Source organism: Stegostoma tigrinum, chromosome 19 (assembly GCF_030684315.1).
Source record: "Stegostoma tigrinum isolate sSteTig4 chromosome 19, sSteTig4.hap1, whole genome shotgun sequence".
Lineage (NCBI taxonomy): Eukaryota > Metazoa > Chordata > Chondrichthyes > Orectolobiformes > Stegostomatidae > Stegostoma > Stegostoma tigrinum.
Genome location: NC_081372.1, coordinates 42,385,851 through 42,411,767, shown reverse-complemented (window position 1 = coordinate 42,411,767; position 25,917 = coordinate 42,385,851). Strand labels below are relative to the sequence as shown.

Below are 25,917 nucleotides of genomic sequence, written 5' to 3'. Positions count from 1 at the left end.
TTCGTGATGTTTCCGCAGAACTGGTCTGTGTGTGTGTGTGTGTGTATGTGTGTGCGTGTGTGTGTGTGCGTGTGTGTGTTCAAAAGTTGTAGTTTAAGTCTGATAAGTTTGTTTATAAGAACCCTATGTTAGTCTCTTTTATCTCAGATGTTGGTTAAATTCAAGCAAATGAACCTCCTTAGTGATTAGGCTGGACATTTATACACGTGTGTCAACTCACATATTAGTGGGGCTTGATTATGAGTGCACTCTTTCTATTAGGGTTGTGACTTATAATTCCACAAATATGTTTACATTCTGGTGACTGACTATTTCACCAAATTCCCTTCTGTGTGACAAAACAAAATATGACATTATACACATATTCAGTGAGTTCAGTATGTCTAACAATGGTCCATGTTACACTAGTGCACCTTTGGAAGACTTCCAGTGTTCAACATGTCCGCTCTTCTCCTCACTAACTTCATTTGAATGATTTCATAGAACCTGCTGTCTGCATTGTGAAATCCACAATCTGTAAATGTAAAGCGATTTGCCAAGATTTTTGGATAGCAATGTTAAATTTATGTACTACTCCTGTAGGCAACAATAGGCTCACTGACTGCACTCATGTTTGCAAAGCTGTTCTACACAGTCTGTCCCTTCTACATTCTCACCATCCACTCTTATATACATGGCATGTTAAGAGAAAGAAGTAAGAAAATCTTGTAACAATGAACATGCAGACAATTATCCCAGCTTGCTTCATCCTTTATACAAGATTTTGAGATTTTTGCATGAACACATGGGCGTGTGGGAATACGTTGCTTAGGTGTGTCCAACCCAGATCATATGACATTGTAATAAGAAATGGTGCAGACAAGTCATAGATGACATATTTGGACTGCATATTATCACCCAATCATCACACAGGATGATGTGAAGACATAACACCTGACAGCAATTACACATCTAAAATATCTGGCACACCTCCATCTGCAATGACAATGCATTGCAGAGTGAATCTATTTCACCAAGTAACAATAGCTGTGTAAGGACTAGATCTAATCCTGTCATGCATCCTTTTATATGTTAAAAGAGATCCCATTCCTTCAATGATTGAGATGAAGGGGGGATTTTGGCGTACTGTTATATCGGCTATAAATTCCAGGGCAAACAGGCCTCAATCTTTAAGACAGGTACATGGCATTATAGCATTGACCAATTATACAAACATTGTGATTGCAAGTTGATTCCACAGTTTAGATATAATTAGATTATGCCGAGTGAATTTCCAGCTAGGGACCTATTGTTCAAAGTAATTGTATCTAATGGCTTGTTCCCCATTCCGTTGTCTGGGTGATTCCTGAAGGATCAGGAGTTTACCTTTTGCATTCCTCAAAGGTGATTGTCTCTGATGGGTTCTTCTAGACAGCCTGGCTACATTTTAATTGCTTAGGAAATTATAATCTATAATTGTAAAAATGTTAAAAAATCTCCTTCTAAGATGGGCAGAGCCATTTTTAAAAAGTACTGCTGTTGAGTCTTGAAAAATTCAACCAGTGATTTCAATTCACCCAATATATAAAGTCATTATCAATACAGGTCATGGCATTATAATATTGCTTTAACATGAGTAATATATGAAACATTTGGCAAAAACAGGCTGAATTCAAAAGAAAACATATTCATTAAATGCTTCTTACTAACTTTTAATAGAAAATTGAAAGACATTTACAAATCAACACATAGAAATCTCTTCAGTTGTGCAAAATTGCCCAATAATAGCAAAGACCCTGAGTTTCTAACTTGTTAGATTTTCTCCAAGTAAAACAAACTCTATTGAAAAGTGCATTGTTATAGTTGTCTAATAATAGGCTAACAGTTCTGTGACTGATTTTTTTTACCACTAGAGAGACAAAAGCATCACTATAAACTTTGATATGGTGCATTCCCATGTAAAGTAACTGAGTAATAATATTTTCAATTATACCATTGTCTAATAAGGTTTTTACCATAAAATTATTGTTTAATTTAGCGCAACAGAGATAATAGGATATTGTATAATGTGCCATTGTATTTCCCACTTGGTTTTTAATTCAATTGGATTGGATTTAATACTCCCTGGAGATCAACTGTAAAGCAGTGGGTGGCTATATCATGTGGCAGGAAAATATAAGATGAAGGTTCCACATTCCTAATTCTCCTTGATTAAAATTTCAGGGTAGGAAAGGTCAAGGATGGTCTTCCTACCGGAAACCAGTTGTGACTCAAAGGGAACACCTGAGAGCTGGTTAAGTTCCATATCTCACTGCCTTTGGTAGAATCCAGCACCTGGCCATGTGGAAAAATTGTGTCATAAACCCTTCTGGGTATGTTAGTTTCCTCATGGGAAATTTCTTCTTTCTTAGGCATCTTGAATGCAACAGATGGACCTGCTAGCAGAAATGCCAGGACCCTTGGAAAGTCACTGTGCTGTCCTTGACAATGGGTTTTCTGTATTTCCCCTCACTGGACCACCCTCAAGCAATATGACCCACTTATATTATTTGGAAGGTCCCAGCAATGATTCTGATAGGACTTTCCACTGCAGTGAGGGAAGTGGCCATGCCTTCTATTGGCATAGCCAAGACTGGAGAGCTATTAGCTGATCTCAGACATTCACTCCTCACTAGCAATCTGGTGGAATTTGCCCTTACTGGAGCCAGAAGAGCCTGTGGAGAATTTAATCCTCATGGTTCTCCCATAATGGTTGCAGTGAGGTTGCTGCCAACTCTCCAGAAAACTGGGGGGGAGGGGGGGCACTGCTGCAGCTTAAATTTTTGCCCATTAACTGCATTGGAACTGAGTATTGGGCAGAGCAATATGATACATCCCATTTTACATGATCAAAAACTAATTTCCACACCTCTTACATGTTTTGTGATTATGTACATTGTGACTCTCTGCCAGTTAATCCAGAAAAACTCCCAAGAGCAAAAACCATAATTGCTGGAAAAGCTCAGCAGGCCCAGCAGCATCTGTAATAAAATGCAGGATCAGTGTTTCAGCTCCAGTTCTGAAGAAAGGTCACTGGACCTGAAACATTGACTCTGCTTTCCCTCCCACAGACGCTGCCAGCCTTGCTGAGTTCTTCCAGCGATTTCTGCTTTTAACTCAGGTTTTCAGCAACTGTGGTGCTTTATTTTTGTTTCTCAAGAATTTTGTTTTTTATGAGCATTGCCAAAGTTGGTGAACAGAAGCTGAGATTCTAAACATGGAATAAATTCTAAGGAAACAAAAATAAAGCAACACAGATGCCGAAAATCTGAATCAAAACGGAAATAGCTGGAAAAACTCAGCAGGTCTGGCAGCGTCTGTGGGGAGAGAAAGCAGAGTCAACGTTTAAGGCCCAGTGACCTTTCTTCAGAACTGGAGCTGAAACATTGACCCTGCTTTTTATCCAAAGATGCTGCCAGACCTGCTGAGCTTTTCCAGCAACTTTGTTTTTGTTGGCAATGCTCATAGTGGATAGTTGTTTGCCTTTAGCTGTCAGTATTATCCAAACAAATGCCTAGTTTCTGGACATACAAATGTTTTTCACTTTAGTTACATTTCAGAGTTAAATTGGAATAGTCAGACATTTTCAGAATATCAGAGTTCCTTCTGGTTGCTTACATATTTTGAGAAGGTAGCATTGAGGCCAACCATAATTTATGTCTTAACTTTAGATGGTATATTAAGCATCAAATGTTGGATATTAGAGTTTTTAACTTCACCAGCAAGGGCTACTGCCAAGCAAAAACGTCTAGCAGTATAACTTACTGCATTACTCAATTTCTTATCAGAGCAGCCTTAGATTGAAAATGTTGTAAACCTTTGTGGGTCAGTGAATGTGTTGTAATCCTTCCATTCCCACAACATTCTTCTGGCCTCGTAATGCCTTTTTTCATTGATTATAAAATGCTGAGCTTAACAAGAGTGTAGGTTGGGCTGTGCTCTCGAAGAATCACAGTGCTCCTGAAAAGAAAAAGTATTGTCTGATGCAATAACTATACATAACAAATAAAGAAATGAATGTAAGACCAGTTTTCCAAACATAAATATTTGGCACTTTCCGGTTACATTTATTTGTTAGACTTAAGTCATTATGTTCTTTTTTATAAACCATTTACCTTTTGCTCCAATCCCCTCGTCTCAACAAACTCTACATTTCAAAAGGTAGGATGTAAAACCTGCCGCATCAAAGCTGTTTTGTGACAATTGTTGCCAATTTGGATTGTAACTACATTCACAGAACCCAGCCTGACCAACATAAGTTACTTAACAATAGTCCTTAACGCTTTTATTAACATTAATGCGCTGCATTGAGTTTATTGCCATACAATATTCCTCAGAATGCTAGCATGTTAGTTTTTCTCTGCTTCACACTATAGAAGTCAATTTCTATTCTGCCACCCGGGCAGTAACATGGTGCAGGTGGACCTGCACGTTGTAGAAGGTAGATGAGAATATCAGGATTTTCCTGGTCATGTGGTGATGTCTCCCAGATGCAGTTCCACAGTCAAAGAAATTTCCAACTGTGTGACCCAACACAAAGAAATTCAGCCAATTTAAATAATTGAAGGTTCTGTTAAGGGTGACTTTTCCAGATTGTCCACATTTTGCCGGCAATGGAGACCCCCACCATGCCCAGTCAGTTTGGGAATGTTCCAGCTTCCTGGGAAAAGTCTTTCTGTGGATGTGCCAGGGGCCATAGGAACAGGGCCCTCCATCTACGAAACAGAGCCTAGTGAGTGGGGAAGGCCATGCACGTAACTTCAAATGGACATCTGGAGGGTCCTGTATGAATGGTTCCTTAAATTGCTCCCCCAATCACAACCAGTTTCAGCCCTCCCCACCCATCTCAGTCAAATTACCAACACGGCTCCGGAGCAATCAGTTTTCTGATAAAGCCAGCATCATCATCACCCTACCCATTGTCCTTAATCAGATGGCGAGTTCAGAGACAACCAGCTACAAAGGTTTCCTGTAGGAAAGTTGCTCAGCTAGTCTTAAGTCTTAATCTTAGAAGTCCACACACATCCTTGACCCAGAATTGCTCCTGACATTGGTGCCCAAAGCCCATACGTTCTAGTACGCCTTTGGCCATAGAAATGGGACCAAAGCATTTGAATCTTAAAACTGAGATAATAAAATGTGAGGCTGGATGAACACAGCAGGCCCAGCAGCATCTCAGGAGCACAAAAGCTGACGTTTCGGGCCTAGACCCTTCATCAGACAGGGGGATGGGGTGAGGGTTCTGGAATAAATAGGGAGAGAGGGGGAGGCGGACCGAAGATGGAGAGAAAAGAAGATAGGTGGACAGGAGAGTATAGGTGGTGAGGTAGGGAGGGGATACATCAGTCCAGGGAAGACAGACAGGTCAAGGAGGTGGGATGAGGTTAGCAGGTAGGAGATGGAGGTGCGGCTCGGGGTGAGGGGAAGGGATGGGTGAGAGGAAGAACAGGTTAGGGAGGCAGAGACAGGTTGGACTGGTTTTGGGACGCAGTGGGTGCCCCCACACCTCCTCCCTCACCCCTATCCCAGGCCCCAAGATGACTTTCCACATTAAGCAGAGGTTCACCTGCACATCTACCAATGTGGTATACTGCATCCACTGTACCCATTGTGGCTTCCTCTACATTGGGGAAACCAAGTGGAGGCTTGGGGACCACTTTGCAGAACACCTCCGCTCGGTTCGCAATAAGCAACTGCACCTCCCAGTCGCAAACCATTTCCACTCCCCCTCCCATTCTCTTGATGACATGTCCATCATGGGCCTCCTGCAGTGCCACAATGATGCCACCCGAAGGTTGCAGGAACAGCAACTCATATTCTGCTTGGGAACCCTGCAGCCCAATGGTATCAATGTGGACTTCACCAGCTTCAAAATCTCCCCTTCCCCCACTGCATCCCAAAACCAGCCCAGTTTGTCCCCTCCCCCCACTGCACCACACAACCAGCCCAGCTCTTCCCGTCCCCCCATTGCATCCCAAAACCAGTCCAACCTGTCTCTGCCTCCCTAACCTGTTCTTCCTCTCACCCATCCCTTCCTCCCACCCCGAGACGCACCTCCATCTCTTACCTACTAACCTCATCCCACCTCCTTGACCTGTCTGTCTTCCCTGGACTAACATATCCCCTCACTACCTCACCACCTATACTCTCCTCTCCACCTATCTTCTTTTTTCTCCATCTTCGGTCCGCCTCCCCCTCTCTCCCTATTTATTCCAGAACCCTCACCCCATCTCCCTCTCTGATGAAGGGTCTAGGCCCGAAACGTCAGCTTTTGTGCTCCTGAGATGCTGCTGGGCCTGCTGTGTTCATCCAGCCTCACATTTTATTATCTTGGATTCTCCAGCATCTGCAGTTCCCATTATCACTGAATCTTAAAACTGTTCCTCTGGGCAATGGAATCATAGCTCATCACAACAAAGATGAGGATTGGACAGTTTCTTTAACACAATGATTCATATAACATTTTAAATGAAGATAAAGCATCCTAAAGTTCTTTGTAGGAATGTTATCACACAAGATTTGACAGGGAGTCACAAAAAAGAATATTCTGAGACGTGACTGAAAGGTTAATCAAAGAAGCAGAATTTAAAAGGGAGGAGAGTAACTGGTTTCCTTTGCCAAAAAAGTTGAATTTAAAAGTGATTTGCAGTGATCTCATGATATCATTTGACAGCACTGGACAGAGAATCTTGAAAAATATTAGGAATAAACCAATATATATCATTTGAATGTAATCCAACAGTCAATTTTCAGCTGCAGCATCAGCACACAATACTGAAGGGCAGGAAGAGGGGAAAACCAAAGCAACAGGGTCACTTATACACTATTTCAAAACAATGATTTGATAACAATTGTAAATGCACCTCAACGTCTGTGGAACGCCACTGGGATTTCACGATTAGGCACCAGTGTCCCAGAATGCAATGTTTCCACAGGATCTTCATCAGTTGCCACTATTTTGTACCTTGGCACTAACTGCAATAAAGGTTACAAAACCTTGGTTAGAAAAATCTGTGACTCTGGTTGAATGATGCACTTGAATGTGGTTAGCAGGCAATGGTGATGCCCAGCTCACAAGACTTACCCAACAGAGGGCCAACTGCAACTGTAGCTCAGCCAGCCGCCGACCTATACACATCCTTTTCCCAACACCAAATGGCACATGTGCAAATGGATTGATTGTATGCCTAGCCTGTAGCCATCGTTCAGGTTTAAACTGCATTCCATCATCAAAATATTCTTCATTGCATCCCAATGCATGACTGTTTATCATTAAAATGGTCTGCAGGAAAAAGAAATGAAGCCACAACTTTTTTTTTTAACAGACGTGTGATCAATCTGAAAATGCATCTATTTAACCCACTCAAACTCAAGACTTATGCTTCCAGGATATGAACAATCAATTGCTCTTACATTTTTACAAATAGTAAAATTATTAAAATAGTAATACTACTCTCCAGCAGTATTGGCAAATAAAAAGAAAGATTGTGGCCTATTTCCCTATGTGCAATTGTTTCTCTGTTTACCTTTCACTATCTAATTCCACTAGTTTATGTTGATGTATCTTATCTTTCGCTATCTAATTCTTTCAGTTTATTTCTATTTGTCTGCTTAAGACAGAGTTACATATTAAACATGATTTTGATCTTAAAGCACTCTAAATAAAAGCATAGCAACAATTTGGCAATAGTTTGATGATTTAGCAGAAGCTACTGCCTGGCTACATAAATCATGATTGACTTAGGTAGTCGCTTGAAATAGTACTTCAACTAGATAATTGTCAAGTGACAACCCAGCCCACTTGGCACCACTCAAAATCAATTGTAGGAAGTTTATTTGAACACATAATCTGATGTGAAATCTCACTGTGCTACTGAAATTTTGTTTGAGATACTCATTTGTTGAATGCAGGGGTCAAAATATATGTGTAATAATGGGAACTGCAGATGCTGGAGAATCCAAGATAATAAAATGTGAGGCTGGATGAACACAGCAGGCCCAGCAGCATCTCAGGAGCACAAAAGCTGATGTTTCAGGCCTAGACCCTTCATATGTGTATTCTTTCTTGAGAGCTCCTCTTGAGATTTTCAGAGGATTTTTTTGTTGTTTATAGTCATTCTTCCTGAATTTTCCGGGTTCCTTTCTGTCATTAAAGCCTTTTGTTAGATGATGAATTCATGCAGTAATAATACATTCCATACCTGAGCTGACATTTAGGGTATTTGACTCACACAGAAGCAGGTTTGGAAGAATTCATCTGCGTTCTCGATAGATAAGCTTGCATTTTTTTTATTTATGGATTGTGGTTGTCATTGGCTAGCTTAACATGTATTGGCATGGAGGAGGTTGTGGTGAGCTGCCTTCTTTAATCCCTGCCATCCATGGGGTGTAGGAACCTCCACGGTACTGTTGGAAAGGAGCCTCAGGAATTTTATTAAGTGGCAATGAATGAACAGTGATATAATTCCAGCTCAGAATGACACATGGCTTGGGGTTGGTCCTTCTAGGTTGGTAATGTTCCCATGCTACTCCTGCCATTGTCCTTCCAGGTGGTAGAGGTCACAGGTTTGTTGATGAAGGAGCACTAGTGACTTAGTGCAGTGCATCTGCAAATGACACACAGTGCCGCAATTGTGATCAAAAGTGGAAGGAGTGAATGTCGAAGTGGTGGATGGTGTCCTAATCAAGTGGTGTTGAGCTTCGGAGTATTGTTGGAGCTGCACCCATCCAAACAGGTTTGGAAAGTATTTCATCACACTCTTGACTGCTGCTTTGTAGATGGCACACACGATCTTGGGACAAAGAAGGTGAGTCATTTACTGCATAATCCCTAGGCTCTGACTTGTTGTTGGAGCCACAGTATTCATATGGCCAGTCCAGTTCAGGTTTTGGTCAATGGTAACCCCAGGATATTGACAGTGGGATATTCTGTGATAGAAAGCTCATGAGCTGGTAAATAGATTTCTCTCTTGTTGGAGTTGGTCATTGCCTGGTATTTGTATGGCATAATATCTTGCCATTTATCAGCATAAAGCTGGATGTTGTCCAGATCTGGAATTATCCCCATTAAACATAAAGCAACAACACACAGGGAAAGCATTAATTTCCCAGGTATCAAAATGTTTAAATTGGTGTAACATAACAGGCATATTGGCAAAAAATGTTTTCTTTAGAAAGTAACTGACACATTCTTCTGTGCCCTAAAAGCCATCAACCTTAATATGCTTCCCATAAAGTGGTGAGGTCTTAACTAAATTGTTGCATGTTTATCTTTGACACTGTCATTGCAACTCAAGTAATTCACATTATGTGAAATGCTTTGAGATGTGATCATATATAAATGCTAATATTTAAGAAATAAAAGTGTTCAATATTAAATTATCAAAGTCACAGTGTTCATTACGATAGCATCCATTACACATCCCCTACAGAGTAGTTCATGAGTTTCTGCAGCCTTACCGTATACTCTCCATATTCATTTGTAAGGAATCGATTATCTCAGTGACTTAGGTTTTCTTGGTTCCCAGTTAGCTGAACCTTCCAAATGCTGAAAAACGTAAATGTGCTTTCTCCTGATTACAGCCATTTCCCATTGCAACCTTTTGCAGTCCCCCTTCCTAATGTTTGCAGCTTCTCTTTGCAGCCTCACTTCCCATCCATTCACCACTCCTAATCCCAGCCCTACAAGCCCACAGTCTTAGTGCCTTACACCCTCAACCCAAAGGTCTCCATTCACCTTGAACCTGGCAGCCTCACCACCTTCTGTGGCTTCCGAGCTGACTTCCTTTGCCTCTATACCCTCTTTCACTGCTGCCATTCACCTTCTCCATGTTGCTTGAACCACAGACTGGTTCCTTTTCACATTTGCTGCTGATAGGTGCCTGTGACTATAGGCATAGCTGATGAGAGGTTTTTGGTTTGAATCATTCCTATTGATTGGCCCCATTTTCTCAGGCATTTTAGAGTGTGTTTGGATAAGTTAATGAAACGAGTACTCCTCAGCTTCTTCTGGTTCAGGTGAACGTTAAAGATCTCTTAATGCTGTTCAAAGAAGAGAAGAACTGTCTTCTGGTGTCCTTGAAAAATATATGCCTTAACCCAGCAATATTAAAAACAATTCCCTGGTAACTATATCATTCTAGTCTGTTCAAAGTACACTTTGTTAGGTCTAAATAACAGCCATTCAGCTTCAAATGTAATTTATTATCTGAATGTTTTTGGGATGAAATAGATGCTGTCTTTTGCCTAGTATCATAATATGAAAAGTCCATCAAACTATGGGATGATGAATAATTTAAGATGTTGATCACGTAACAACAAAACGGAGCTTTGTTATACTTGCAGTTTGTATCTGAAATGTCATGTGATACTTACTCCCTTAGGTAGCAAGTAGTCACCCAGAACAGTTTCCTCATCCAGGGTGCGACTCGTGAAGGGCACAGAAGGTGTAATCCTAAACAAGTATTTGGTATTAATGGTTACTTTAATGCGGCATTTTGTTATTGCAGAATATTTAACAAGATTGCAAACTTCTCTATAAACATCTTTGTTCATTTAAAAAGCACACACCAAGTTAATTGGAATGATCACTTTAGTTATATAGGATGGAAAGATATGTACAATAGTGACGTGTAATAAAGATATTACATACTTAATATTTCTGAAGAAAATAAACCTAACTGATTACAATAGGGCAGATATAATAGCAACATATCAGTATTTCAGTTCTGGACAATTTATCAGTAAAAAATTAACAACTCATGTCTCATTCTTAAAAAGACACTGAAGTAATAAACTGTAAATTTGTTGGTTCCACTGTAATCCAGCAATGTGATTTACAGTGCATGCTAAAGAATGATTGGATTATTACAGAATTGTTTGCTTTCGGAATTTTGTATACTTCCCAATCTTGGCCAAACCATATAACAAAAGAATTGAGAGTTTGTCAGATTGAAGAAAGCTGTATCGTAAATATCATTCTAAAAATGAACGGTTACTTATTTTGACTGGGATTAGATGCATGATATAAGCAAACAACAAAAATGCAGGATTGGAAATGACAATATTAAGCTCAGAACTATGAAATACAAACATCAAAATCTTTTTTAAATTTTCTCATGGAATGTGTGTGTCTCAGGCTGGGCCAATATTTATTGCTCAACCCTATTTGGTCTTGAGAAGGGTGATAATTAGCTTTTATTTTGAAGCACTGCAGTCCATTTTGAGTAGGTATAATGAACAGTCATCTGGTCAACAAACCTCATAGATTCCTTTAGACAAGCCTTTAGGTAAGGCATTTTCTTAATATCTTCTGCAGTTGGGACCTGGTCTTTACACAGCACGGACAACACTTCTTTGTGAAGTTCTTCTTGTGCCTTGGTATTGCGAGAGAGATTAAAGATAGCCCAAAGTAAACTGTTGGCTGTCTGTAACATAAGATAGTTTAAAATGTTAACAGCTTTTTTGCAGAATTTTCATTCGATTGCCTTCAGTTAAATAAACTGTTACCATTTACAGTATTTGTACAAAGCCTTTTCTTCACCTAGAATTAAAGACACATATAATGTCATATATGAATAACATTGGGAGAAAGAAAATTTGTAATATAGTTTTTTTCACAAAATTTAATAATTCCAAATTAATTGACTTAAGATTTGTGGAAAATCTTGCAAATCTTCAATATCATGAAGGTTAATTCAAAATTTATATCTAAAGTTTCAACAGTTACGGGAAAATTATGGGTTTAGAACATAGAACATAGAACAGTACAGCACAGAACAGGCCCTTCAGCCCACAATGTTGTGCCGACCATTGATCCTCATGTATGCACCCTCAAATTTCTGTGACCATATACATGTCCAGCAGTCTCTTAAATGACCCCAATGACCTTGCTTCCACAACTGCTGCTGGCAACGCATTCCATGCTCTCACAACTCTCTGCGTAAAGAACCTGCCTCTGACATCCCCTCTATACTTTCCACCAACCAGCTTAAAACTATGACCCCTCGTGCTAGCCATTTCTGCCCTGGGAAATAGTCTCTGGCTATCAACTCTATCTATGCCTCTCATTATCTTGTATACCTCAATTAGGTCCCCTCTCCTCCTCCTTTTCTCCAATGAAAAGAGACCGAGCTCAGTCAACCTCTCTTCATAAGATAAGCCCTCCAAGTTCAGGCAGCATCCTGGTAAACCTCCTCTGAACCCTCTCTTTAGATCAAAGTTCTACAATCTGTCATATTGTCATGAGTAATAGGACCATTGTGTGTGAATTTTGGCTCAGCTGATGATGCCCACACTAGGCTTAGATACTTAGAAAGGTGACACAGGCCTCAGGGATAGAGATCCAGGAGTTACAGCACCCTAGACAGAGCAAGGGAGGCAAGATCAATCAGGTGAATGTGGGAAATGTAGCATCAAACCCTCCATACTCCAAACCAATAGGCCAACGCCCAGGTCCTGGGTGACAGAATAAAGGGAGTGACAGAAGTAAGGGAGGTTATCTGTCCCCATACATTCCTCCCACAGCGAGAGGTAGGGTCCCACAGCAGGGAAATCCTAGGCAGTAGCAAACAAGAATGCTATAGTTGTGGGCAACAAGCCATGATGTTTGAAATTGTTGAACACCCTGTGATATAGTCATGATTAATAGGACAATTTCACAGCTAACAAGAGGAAAAAGCTCTATGGATCTCCCATCAATGCTTGAGGTGTCCAGCATCTGGATGCAAAAAACAAGACTGAAGACTCCTAATTTTCAAGGTGAATGAGGTAGTTACAAGGCAAAATTTCTTTTAAAAATTTTCCATTACATCTAAGGCTTACCCAGTTCAATTTTTGAGGAGATCTCAACGTGGATGGAAAAGTGACTCTGTCATTTAGTAATGAAATATAATGAAATGGCAGATGAATTGAACAGATAAGTTGTATGAGCATTTTTATAATGGAAGAAACACCCCAGATTTATCTGTAAATGAGGAAATAGAATGTAGGCAGGAACTCAGGAAAATTACAGTACCATGGAAGTAGTATTACACAAATTGTTGGGGCTGACAAGTCCCTGAGTACTGATGGAAGCCATCCTTAGGTCTTAAAAGAAGTGATTGGTGAGATACAATGGTTTTAATGTTCCAACATTCCCTATTCGCAGGAAATGTTTCATTAAATTGGATGATAGCAAATATAATTCCTTTATTCTAAAAGGTAAGGAGAAAGTAGGAAACTACAGGCAATTATTTTAACATCTGTTGTCAGGAAAATATTTGCGGCTGTTTTTAAAAACATTATTATGGCTTTGGGAAAAGGAAATCATGTTCAACCATTTATTGGCATTCCTTGAAGAAGTAACACATTGTGGATAAAACATGGGCATACTGTACTTAGATTTCCAGAAGGCATTTATTAACATGCAACATCAAAGGTTATTGTGGAAAATACAAATGTGTGGAAATATGAATTAGGAGCAGAAGTAGATCATTCATCTCATTAAATCTTTTCATTCACTAAGATTATGGTTGATCTATTTCCGTTCAACATTCCACATGCTTTCTATCTCCTGCAACCTTTGATTCCCTGGCCTAACAAAAATCTACCTACCTCCACCTTAGAAGTATTTAATTTTTCATAGAATCATAGAATCCTTACACTGTGGAAACAGGTGTTTTGGCCCAACAAGTCCACACTGACTCTCTGAGCACCCCACCCAGGCCCACCGCCCTGTTACCCACCTAATCTACACATCTCTGAACAATACAGGCAATTTAGCATGGCAAATCCACCTAGCCTGCACATCCTTTGACTGTGGCAGGAAACCGTAGCAACCCGGGGAAACCCATGCAGACACAGGGAGAATGGTTACAACCATTTAGATCTGGAGAGTCCCAACTGAAAGATGTTTTTTGACCCATTTTTGTCCTAAAAGGGTGATACCCCAATTTCACAACAGTGTCCCTAGTTCTGGATTGTTCAACAAGAGTAAACACCCACGTCCACTACGCAAGACCCCTCAAGACCCGATGAAATTCAATCAAACCATCCTTTGCTTTTTGAAACTCCTTTAAAAAATAGTCCAATCTGTCCAATCTTCCCTCATAAAACAGCCCAGCCATTCAAGGTATCGGTATAGTAAAGCTCCTCTGAATTCCCTTCAACACAATTACATCCTCCTTAAGTACAGAGACCAAAACTGCACACAGTATTCGAAGTGCTGTCTTACTAATGCCATGTGTAACTCAACCATAACATCCTTTTGTTCATGTAAAATTTATCTAGTAATAAATGATAGCTTTCTATTCGTATTCTTATTCATTGCTGAACCTGCATCGTATCTTCTTGTATCTCATGCACTTGAGCAGCTACATCTCCCTGCACCTCAGAATTATGCAGTTGCTCTCTATTTGAATAATGCTGGTTTTGTTCTTCCTGCCAAAGTGAATGATTTAACACTTCATACTCTACCTGTAAATTTTTTGCCCACTCACTTAACCTATCTATATCTGTCTGGTCCTTGTTATTTCATCTCATGAACAACACACCATACATTGTGATCAGAGATAATGGGAACTGCAGATGCTGGAGAATCCAAGATAACAAAGTGTGAAGCTGGATGAACACAGCAGGCCAAGCAGCATCTCAGGAGCACAAAAGCTGACGTTTCAGGCCTAGACCCTTCATCAGAGAGGGGGATGGGGAGAGAGTTCTGAAATAAATAGGGAGAGAGGGGGAGGCGGACCGAAGATGGATAGAGGAGAAGATAGGTGGAGAGTTGTGCCATTTAGTGTCCAAGCCTTCAATCCACTCAGGTAAGTGTTTGATATAAACTTTAAAATGTTGAAAGCCACCATAAACCTCTGCAGGTTCCCACTAATCACATCCTGAAATCAAATTTCAGTTTCACCAGATGCCATGCGTGAGGTTTGGACCTATGTCCTAATGCATTTGCCTTGCCATTGGATTATTAATGCAATGCCATCACTACTAGAGCAGTGTTTCCCTGTATGTGAAAGATTACTATATTGACTCGGATAGAAGGTTAGCTAGCTGACAGGAAACAGGGTAGGCACATATGGATCGTTTTCTCATTGCAAAGATGTAACAGTAGTGTGCCAAAGGGGTCACTGCTGGGGCCACAACTCATCAGTTTTTACAAATTATTTTTGGCTGAAGATAACAGAGGTACAGTTGTTAAATTTGCAGACTAACCAAAGCTAGGTAGGAAAGAAAGTTGTGAAGTGACATAAAAAAGATAGAAAGTGATAAAGATAGGTTAAGTGAGCGGCCAAAGATTTGACAAAATGGGTAAAATGTAGGAAAATTGGCTATTTTAGAAGTACAGATAAAAATGAAGCATATTATTCAAATGATGAGAAATTTCAGAGCGCCAGAATCTAGATGTCCTACATAGATCGCAAATGGCTACAATACAGGTTCAGTGAGTAATTAGGAAAGCTCATAGAATGTTACTGTTTATTGTGAGGAAAAATCAATACAAAAACAGGGAGGTTTTGCTTCTGTTATACAGGGCACTGGTGCGAGCACATCTGGATACTGTATCTAGTGTTTGTCACCTTATTTAAAGAAGGTTGTGAATGCTTTTGAAGTTGTTCAGAGAAGATTTACCAGACTAGTATCTGAAATAGGCAAGTTGTCTTCAGAGGAAAGTTTGGACAAGCTAGATTTTTAGTCCAGAGGTGACTTAATTCAAACATACAAAATCCTGAGGGTTCATGACAGGTGGGATATGGAGAGGATGTTTGCTCTCAAAGGAACATCAAAAACTGGTTATCCAAGTTCAAAAATAAGGAGTTGCCCATTTAAGAGAGATGAAGCAAAGAATTCAGAATTCTTTTCGAACTGTCTTCCTCAAAAGTTAATGCAAGTAGAATGTTACAAGATTTTTAAGGCAAAGGATAGATTCTTGATGAGCAGAATGGGTTGGTGTCAGAGGGAATATGGAGATTAAGTTACAACCAGATAGAAGGTCCAAGGGGCCAAATGGCCTACTCTCGCTCCAAACTCATTTATATGTTCATAGGTGGCTATTGGTCTTTTCCAAACAGGCTGGAACCTCAACAATGTGCTTATGCTCATCTTTTCGTGGACTGGGCTCTGTGCCTCAGATGGATAAAATTCAGCTTTCAGAGTCCTAACCATTAGACATTAAACGGACAATTAGCATCACTCTGGAACTGTTTTTCTAAGCAATTCCTGTGGGACCGAAACGGTCCTCCTCAAAACACAACAATTGCTGGTCCTTCCAGAGCTTGCTCATTCGCCACTCAGAGACCTGGTCAGCTTCTTGAAGAAGTTGTTAGATTTTTCTTTGACAGACTCCCAACACAAACACAGAGGGCTAAAATTCTCATCTAGCATTGCCATCTAACTGAGTCTTTTTTTTCTAATGAAACCTGACCATGGTGTTACTGGGTATATTGGATACAAAGTGTGACTGACCTACCCCCACTGTCAGCCCAATGTGCACAATAACTGTCCATCAACTTTAACAAAGTTTCCTTCACTTAGCATCAAACTTTCTTCTGATTTAATCTGTTCAAATCCCCTTGAAATCGGGGAATCAAAACTGAAACGAGAAACTCAGAATGTCTGGCAGCATCAATGCACAGGCAAGGTTCACATTTTCAGTCCAGTATGACTCTTGTTCAGAACTCAGAATATTCTGACTCTAAGGTGAAAGTGTTATCACGTGAGGTAAGTTGACACTTAACAACTAAGATTGTAACCAAGTGCATTCTCTTAGTGCAGCTCTGAGCTGCATCTTTTCAACTACTGCATGTAGACTTCTGTCAGAATATTACCGTTTCTACTCCTCCAATCTGGAGCTCTGTGATAGCTGCATATAATTCTTTTCTCGATAGTTCACTGCCATTGTAGATTTCTGAGAGGAAGTCATTGGCTGGACAGGCTGAATGCCTGTTCAATCTTCCATCAATGTGGCACTTTGCTAAAAAAAATTACACACAAGAAAAATTAAAATGATAAATAATCAAGCAAGAAAACAGTTGAGCAAAATATCCAAATTCAAATCACTGTATGAATCTCCAAGCGTTAAAGCAGTTTGTAGTTAGCTTCAGTCATGAGCTTGAAATATTTTGTGGAAGTAGCAAATTCTTCATGCAATTATCCTTTGGAGAACCTAAACTCTTTTCTTTTCAGTTCAGATATTTTCTTAGTAAGGTCACTTTTAAACATGGACTTATTCAAATACATTTATCTCTGGCTGATTACGACTTCACAAAGATAAAAGACAGATGCTGTTGTTTAATAATTTCTATGAGATATATTGAATAAATAACTAATATAACTGCAGTGAATGGCATTGATTAATGGTCTTAAAAAGCAGGCTGTTAATTTTATAAAATGTATTTTTGGTTAGAACTGAGTTACAAGAATCTGAATTCTTGAACAACCCATTTGGATTCAGACTATTTGTGTGAGTGAAATAAAGACTGTTTTTATTTGGTCTTGTTTATTGCTTTTTTGCCCTGCTGACCTCCTAAATGTTTAACATCTACTTGAGATGACAAACAGGAGATCATCTGAACCATCTTACTCAAACAATTCTGTTTCGTAAACAATTACCTGAGCACGTAATAATTACCTTGAAAAAAATAAAGGTTTTGTTTGATATAGCTGTGGGAGAGAGTTCAGAACTAAGGACCATAAAAGTAGGATAGTCTACAATGAATCAAATAAGGAATTCAAGAAAAACATTTTAGAAGTATGGTTCAAAAGCAGAACCCGATAATTTGTGAAGTAGTTAAAACAAATAGAACACCAAAATAGCATTTTGGAGTGAAGCTAGTCAAATTAATAAGGGGCAAAAAGGAAGCAAAGCTTGGATTGATAGAGTTAAATTAATTAAATTCTCAGAAGGCTTATGTGGACTATTAGCACCACATAGACCTGTTGAGCCAAAAATCTTGTTTCTGTGCTGTAACTTCTATTTAGTTATACATAGCCATATTGGATCCAGTCTCCCTGGATGTATGTGGATCTCAGATCCATTGGGTCTTTTCATAGGCCTACACACAGTCCTGGCAGCATCCAATATACAGCTCTGACTTCCAGCCCTCAAGAATTTCTGCCCATGCTTCCTTTTAAATTCCAAAATTCATTTTAATTCAGTGTCTTTAGCATTTTTATTTCATTGTAATGTTTCCTTTAATTTCATCACAATGCTTAATTCCTTGAACACAAGTGAAGGAATGTTGTGTATTTCAGTGATTTGCTTCAAACATGGTGAAATCAATAGTTTTTTATGTACAATAAACAATAATGCGGGTCATTCATGAGGTATCAGCTTTATCAGGTGCGATATTAGCTTTTTGGAAACTGCTGTTTAGAATTTGTTTGTTTTTGAGTTTGAAACAAGTACTACTAAACCGTTAACAAATTGGCTCTTTCAGTAAATAAGGTTAAATAAGATAAAATTAGAGACAACAAAATTGCAGAAGCTGGAATCCAAGGTAGGCAAACAGAAAGCTGGAAGAACACAGCAAGCCAGGCAGCATCTGGAGGAAAGGAATAGTCTTTAGTCCTGAAGAAGGGTAATACCCAAAACATTGACTACTCCTTTCCTCCAGATGCTGCCTGGCCTGTTGTCTTCTCCTGTTTGTCTATCTTAAAAATAAAATATTTGTCATATTACTTTGACAGAACATAAGCAAAAGAAATATTTGCAAAGAATCTGATGGCTACAGGTTGATAAGTTAGAAAGCCAAACAAATATACTTTGATGTGTTAATATCTGTTACAGTGCCCATAAGTCATGCTGAAAGTGCTTTATCTTCAGCTATTTTCACTCATGACATAGGAAAGTGGGTGTGTCTGTCAATAGTGCCTCGAATGAATAAGCTATGTGCGCAACTTGAGTTACATATCACTGTCAGTTCAGCGACCTCAGTCACTGTCTCATGTTAACCTTAGACTGTTACAAATACTTGGCTCCAATACCTATCCAGGTCATTCAGTTTACTAGTTGGATGACTGATCCAAGAGCATGCCATTCCAGTGAAATGGCATTGGTTCAGCAATCAATCACATGATCCAAAAAAAAGTGGCTTTAAATCTCTTCTTTATCGACTGAATAAATGAATACCTATGACATTTTAAAAATATTTGGGTAAAATAGTTATTAAATTAGACACTAATTGATTCTTTGGCAACATCTGATGTTTTCTAACTGTAATGACTTCTAAATATCATTAACTATTTGATTGTAACAAAACTTTTACTTCATTGAAGAGAGACAGAAATCAAAACTGAAAATTGTGGGTCAGCGACTTACTTTTCAAGCTGTTAAAAAATAGTCCATGTTACAAAAAAGCATTATGATGCACATAGTGAAACGTGAACTAATTGTGGCTGGTCAGCAGAAATTTTGAAAGTGTAGATCATACTTGGCTAACTCAGCAGAATATTTAATCACTTGATGGGCCAAATACTCCATTCAGTGTTATAACAGTCTTTGTAATTTTTTTTAAAGCTGTATGTTCTTCAGGAACCAGTCACATAGTAATTTGCACATGATTGAAGAATGTTTGAAGACTTCAAATCTAATTCTGATGATTGAATAGAGGTCCCTTCTATTAGCCGAACAGATCCCACATGCGAACTTAATTTGTGTAATCTAAATGGAGCTCCCGATCACAGTGGACTTGCTTTAAAGATTATAATATCTTTTCATCCCAAATGCAGAAAAGTTTTCAGCAGCTCTGTTACTTTTACTTCCACTTCTGGCATCGACCATCCTGATAGGTTTTTAAAGTGAGCATATTAAAAACCACCTGTGTGGTACAGTCCGTTCTGATAATCATGTGTTCTGGCAACACAAATTGGTTATAACACGGCTGATGAATAGAGAGCTCTATTTCTAAAATGCAAACTTGTGTTGGCGATAACACAATTCCACTGGTGCGCGGAGGAGTACATGCAGACATCACATGATTGTTTTGTTGGCTTTGCCCTGAGCATGCTCAATGTTAGCGCCGAAAGGGTCTCCATGCCGGTATGACATGATCAACAGATCAACCTCAAAACCTCCTCCACCGTCAAGTCATCTTGACATTTCTTCAAGGTAAGTGTTAAATTTACTTTCGTTTCATTATTATATTTGAATTAGACATTTATTCTATGCTATGTTTTGCTTTAGGCTTTTGAGTGAATTTGAGGGGTTTTTTTGGTGGTCTGCCCCTAACTTCACTTTTCCCATTGGCCCCATTATTTCTACAGCGCAATTTTCTATAATGCACTGTTGTGCAGGAACACAACTATCATGTTATAGCAGAACCAACTGTAGTTTTGTGCTGCAGATTACACACAAAAAGAACTGAAAAGCTTCAAAAGTCATTTTTGATTTATCACGTTGCAATTGGTGTAGCTATTTACATTGGCAAAATTGGGAAGCAACAGAATGATGATGTTATGGGGTAATATGCTTCCAAAACAAAGCAATCCTTTTCATAGCATTTACTATAGAATTGTGTCTTACAGGTTTCTAGTTTATTTTGGGTAGAGCTTCAAAACAGTCTGAGTGGAATAATAAATAAATAAAAAGTGCTGCTCTCAGATAACTGCTTTGACAAAAGATTCAGCTTTCTACATGCTGCTACAAATATTAAACTATCAGCACATCATACTGTAAGAAATACAGAGCAACAAGTTCAAAAAACACTATTGCTTCATTACCAGTCTGTTAAATGTGAGTCAGTGAAGGGAAAAAAATTGCCTATTTTCAGGTATAAAAGCTTTTCCTACTTGCAAAATATGAACCTCACCAATAAAAAATAGGTTGTCTGCAAGACAATGCCCAAGAATAACAGAGAAAGATATTTCCATCCCATCAATCTGTACTAAGGTATGAAATGCAGTTTGACAGCAGGTGTTATCATCATCTCCTTTCTTTCAGAATATTAATATATCAAATTTGAAACAGCCTGAAAGACAAGAGTTCACACAAGAATGCACTAAAATTTGACATTCTAGGTATTCATAGCTATTCAAAGGTTTTATCATCCCTGAGATTAAAATATTAGCTTTTCAGTGTAGTTTGTTTAAATGTTTTTTGTTGTAACTTATATTACTAATAGGCACCTTAATCAGGCATGTACCTGTTTTGAATATATTATCCCAAGCTTCTGTGTGGTCCTTCCATGTCTTTGTGTTTAAACGCTTATGGAGCCCAACTGGAGTCACCATCATTTTACCAAATGTATTCATCATCTGAGACATACAAGAAGGCTGGTCATTTGCAAATTATATACAGGGAGAAGATAAATGCATTCTGAAGAATGAAATTAGCTTCTCTTCATTCAGTTGTATTGCAGCATGTATTTCAAGCGTAAAATTCCTGTTTTTTTTAAATACATATTTTATCTGTGTCAAACTTCTGCAAAATATGCTTCTTCCAGTAAGAAAGATGGAGTAAACAATTTAGTCAGGTGCTTTATTATGTTAGACGTCACAGCCAACAGTGTTATTCATATAAAATCATTTTGAAATCCCACTTATTTTAGGGATGCACATAAATCTTGATTGTTTCATTGCATTTTAAAATTCAGAATAAAACACAGAGCATGAGCAATTCATAACGTTCTATAAGGTTCTATAAGAAGAAATAAAAATGAATGTTTCACATGTGGGCCTTTCAATAGAACTCTGAACCTTTTGTTTGCTTAGTCTTTTGTCATTTTTTCCATTTTATCACTGCAATTGACAGCAAACTTTTATCCAATAAATATACAGGGATGCTGCAGAAAATTACACTTGTTTTAAAATGTTATTTTAATTAGATATTAATTCAGTAATTTTAATACTTTACACATTTATATAACTTGTTAAAAGGCTGCAAAAAATGGTATCCCAAAGGACTAATTAATCATTCATCCTCAACATATTTATTGCTGTGTACTTACAATTTTAATTGCCTGAATGAAGTTCAAAGATTCTTCAATGACATTTTGTTCCAGAAGGCCAAATCTTTTATCATACAACACCAAGCAAATTGCTATAATTAGAAAGTTAATCATAAGCATATAATGCAATTGCCAAACAAATCACAAAATATATACAATATATTAAATTTTATACCTTCTGTATTTTATACCTTCTGTATCTGTATGTTTTATTAAATAACTAAAAACAGTAATTTGGAAACAAATATTTAATTCAAACATATACTGATTCTAATTTATGACAGAGGATTTACAAACAGGGCAGCACGGTGGCTCAGTGGTTAGCACTGCTGCCTCACAGCACCAGGGACCAGGGTTCAATTCCAACCTCGGGTGACTGTCTGTTCTTCCTGTGTCTGTGTGGGTTTCCTCTGGGTGCTCTGGTTTCCTCCCACAGTCCAAAGATGTGCAGGGTAGGTAGATTGGCCATGCTAAATTGCCCATAATACCCAGGGATATTTGGGTTAGACATGGGAAACACACGGGTAGAGGAAAAGGGTCTAGGTGGGATGCTCTTCAGAGGGATGATGGGGACTTGTGGGGACAAATGGCCTGTTTCCACACTGCAGGGATTCTATGATAAACACACCATATCTGAAGAGTGGAAAAATGTAATGCCATATGGGTACTTGTCTTCTTTTAAGTGTATTTTCTCAGATTCCTGGGATCGAGTGAGGTCATAAGTTTCCCCCAAATAGTTTTGGCAACCAGAGTGAGGGGCAAATTGGAAGAGTTGATAACAATGATCTTTCCCTTCCATTTCTATCATTCATCTCACAAAATTTCTTTTATTTTGATACAGAATGGTGCATGTAGTGTTCGGGAGATCCTGTTTTCAGGGGCATCCGGAATGAAACAGGCAGATTAATGTTTGGGGAGGGAGGGATGGAATTATCAAACTGAGAGTGGGGTCTCTACTTCAAATGCTTACTTATTCATCTCTTGTGGCTAGAAATCTATTCGAAGGTTCACAAATATGCTGTGTGTGCATCTCCTCCTTATCACTTGGTTCTCATTGGATTATAGGTTAGAACCCAAGATTAGAGGTCTACAATCAGAGCACATATCTCTTTCACCACTTTCATTACTAGTAAGAAAACTTTTAACTAATAAAACATTTTAACCCCTTACTGACATGTCTAAAACAGCATTGTGTGTAAACTTACAAAATTGGGATTCTAATTCTAAATGAGCAAATAACTTTTGTGTCCATTTCAACATAAATACTGTTGGTGTTTTATTTACTGAAATGCATATTTTCAGATATATTCCTACAAAAGTGAGTTGAAGTGCTTAAATGATCTTAATCGAATTACTCTAATGTTTGAAGTGGATTTTATTCCAATACTGGTGAACAAAACCGCAAAATGGAATTTACAGAGATAATGGGAACTGCAGATGCTGGAGATTCCAAGCTAATAAAATGTGAGGCTGGACGAACACAGCAGGCCAAGCAGCATCTCAGGAGCACAAAAGCTGACGTTTCGGGCCTAGACCCTTCATCAGAGAGAATTTACAGCCCTGTTATCTACGCTCTTATTTTCAATGCGTTTAGCGTCGAAACAAGGGCTTACTTTCAAAGGACCATTTGTTCAGTTCCTGGTATAAATCGTTGATCTTGCCGGTCTCATCGCGGAGCTTCTCCACTCTGTCGACGAAATCTTTCAGAACCTGATAAATATTCAGCAAAACAAAAACGGAGTGAACAAATATGCAAAGCAGGAGTTCCTGGAATGCACGTTTTGGGGAACCACAAGACCTCCTATTTGACCGTCTGATAGCTACATTTTTGACTTGTTCTATTCCTCAATTTACAACACAATACTCATTTTCCTGCAGAACACACAGCTTCTGCAATGACCGAGAAAACAAAGTGTGGAGCTGGAGGAGCACAGCAGGCCAAGAGGAGCAGGAGAGGGGTCGGGACATTTCAGATTTTTTCTGAAGAACGGTCCCGACCCGAAACCGTCGGCTTTCCGGCTCCTCTGATGATGCCTGGCCAGCTGTGTTCATCCAGCTCTACACTGTGTTATCTCAGACCACAGCATCTGCAGTTCCTACTATCTCTTTTACAACGAGCGCCCAGTTTTCTAGTGAGAAGTCAGTCCAGTCATTTAGGGCATACGCTTTCCACAATATCAACATTTGGAAGGCTTCTCACACGGAAACAATTTTGAAACAATTGTGAACCCAGTTACTTTTCTAAGCAGACCCACCTGTCCCGCGCACCTTCTTACTTACTTGCCTTGTGCGGACTGATTCCTTTGCAATGATTCTTCATACGTTCTCTAGTCACCAAACTGCAACCCTAGCCCGGACGCTGTGGCAAGGTTTAACTGTATTTTTAGGCGCGTTTGCCGAGCACATAACGGCGCTTTCCAACGATGCCGAGTACTGATCGGCTGCTGGATCTAAGTGCAGTGAGGCAAACAGCCAACTCAGTAAATTTCAAGGAGATCAAAGCGATCCCTTTGCATACACCGATACCTGTTTGCATTGGTCGAGAGCTATGGGATGTTGTGTGCTCCTGTGTCAATATTTTGAACTGCGCTGTTAAAAGATGTCGTATTTTCTAAAGAAAACCACCCGAGCCTCTTACAGAACCCCGTGAGATGGACAGCTCTCGGTCTCCATTGTTGAACGAGTTTGTGTGAAAGCTCAGCCTTGCCTGTTCACTCGTCAGCGCCGCGAGAGGGAAGATTTTATATAAACACCTCGGTATCCCGATCAGGTTGTGTAAAGACTTAAGTAAAAGCGTGTGACGCACGCTGAGGTCAAATATCTTTACCCCGTTGATTCTTCCGTCCAGTTTTAATACTTCTGTTGGCTTCATCAGCTTTTTCTGAAAGATACTCCTCACCCTTTGCCAATCTTTGCCTTCCCTTAAAGGACAAAAAAAATGATGATTGCCTCGGTTACGTCTGGAAGACAAGGATTTATATGCGCGATCTGTTAAAGTTAGTGGATACGTTTTCAAACAAAAACGTACACTGAACATACTAATTAGCAGTGTCAGAATAAACGGCCCGCGTTTGCAATGATGCAGCTTCTCAGTCTGATATTTCGTTTTGGCAAATATAAAATAGTTCCAAATGTGCGCTTTGTGTAATTTCTAACGTAGCGTGCTCAATGGTCGGGATAGCCCGTCTTGCCCCAAGTCCCCCCATCCCCGCCCCCCGCAGCCCCTACCGAACTCACAGTATAAGCAGCCCGTACGCCTCGTCCCTGTAATCCCGATAGGCTTTCCACGGTTTGATCTCTAAGCGCTGAGGGTAATTACTTTCTTTGCGATAAAGAGCTTCGAGAAGACACGGGGCCCCAATGTGAACGGATTCAAAAGGACCCAGCTTCATCTTAAAAATTTTCCCAAATTTCTTGTGAAATTCCACCTGCAGGAAAGCATACAATACGCGTTTAGTCAGACTGTCACGTTCACCTGGTTCATGGGTGCAATGCATCCCTCTCCGATACTATCGGTACCTGCCTCAGTTTAAGAACACATATTGATCAGTTAAGCTTTGATTTCAACTTATTTTCTGAAATCAGGATAAATTCTCACTGCACGCCCGTAGCTGAACCTAACGCTTGTTGCATCCCTCCGTTTACCAGTGTTTTGTGCTGCTTTTGGAGTCCTCCTTTCCTGATGATCTCTAGTAGACTCCCCAGTACAGGCCAGTTCGTGGGACCGGGGATAGAATTGTGCCTACACGGAGCTAGAGCTTTTTCTGAGGCACTGCCAGCAGTAGAAACCGGAATGCTGCCTTGCCATTTGCCCCCTTGTCTTAAAAACTGCAGAAGCATTCTGATGTTCCGGCTCTGAAATCTCATTTCTTTTCTTGTCGAATCTCAAGTGTCAAACGGGCAGCAAGAAATTAGCAGGTTCTGTGTGAGGCTTCAATCTCCTTAGCAAATTTATAGAGACAGCGGCTTG

The 25,917-nt window shown here is 39.4% G+C and overlaps 1 protein-coding gene across 1 annotated transcript; it reads right to left on the bottom strand.

Moving 5' to 3' along the window:
• Nucleotides 1–1,683: 1,683 nt before the first annotated feature.
• On the bottom strand, nucleotides 1,684–25,917 carry LOC125461221 (1,25-dihydroxyvitamin D(3) 24-hydroxylase, mitochondrial). Its single transcript, XM_048549736.1, has 12 exons — nucleotides 25,593–25,917; nucleotides 25,185–25,375; nucleotides 24,775–24,868; nucleotides 23,561–23,657; nucleotides 21,948–22,039; nucleotides 21,144–21,255; nucleotides 16,830–16,975; nucleotides 11,278–11,444; nucleotides 10,393–10,471; nucleotides 7,103–7,300; nucleotides 6,882–6,993; nucleotides 1,684–3,978 (listed from the first exon to the last, which is right to left on the bottom strand). The coding sequence occupies exons 1-11, from the start codon at nucleotides 25,812–25,814 to the stop codon at nucleotides 6,883–6,885; spliced, it is 1,509 nt and encodes a 502-aa protein (XP_048405693.1). The 5' UTR covers nucleotides 25,815–25,917; the 3' UTR covers nucleotides 1,684–3,978; nucleotide 6,882.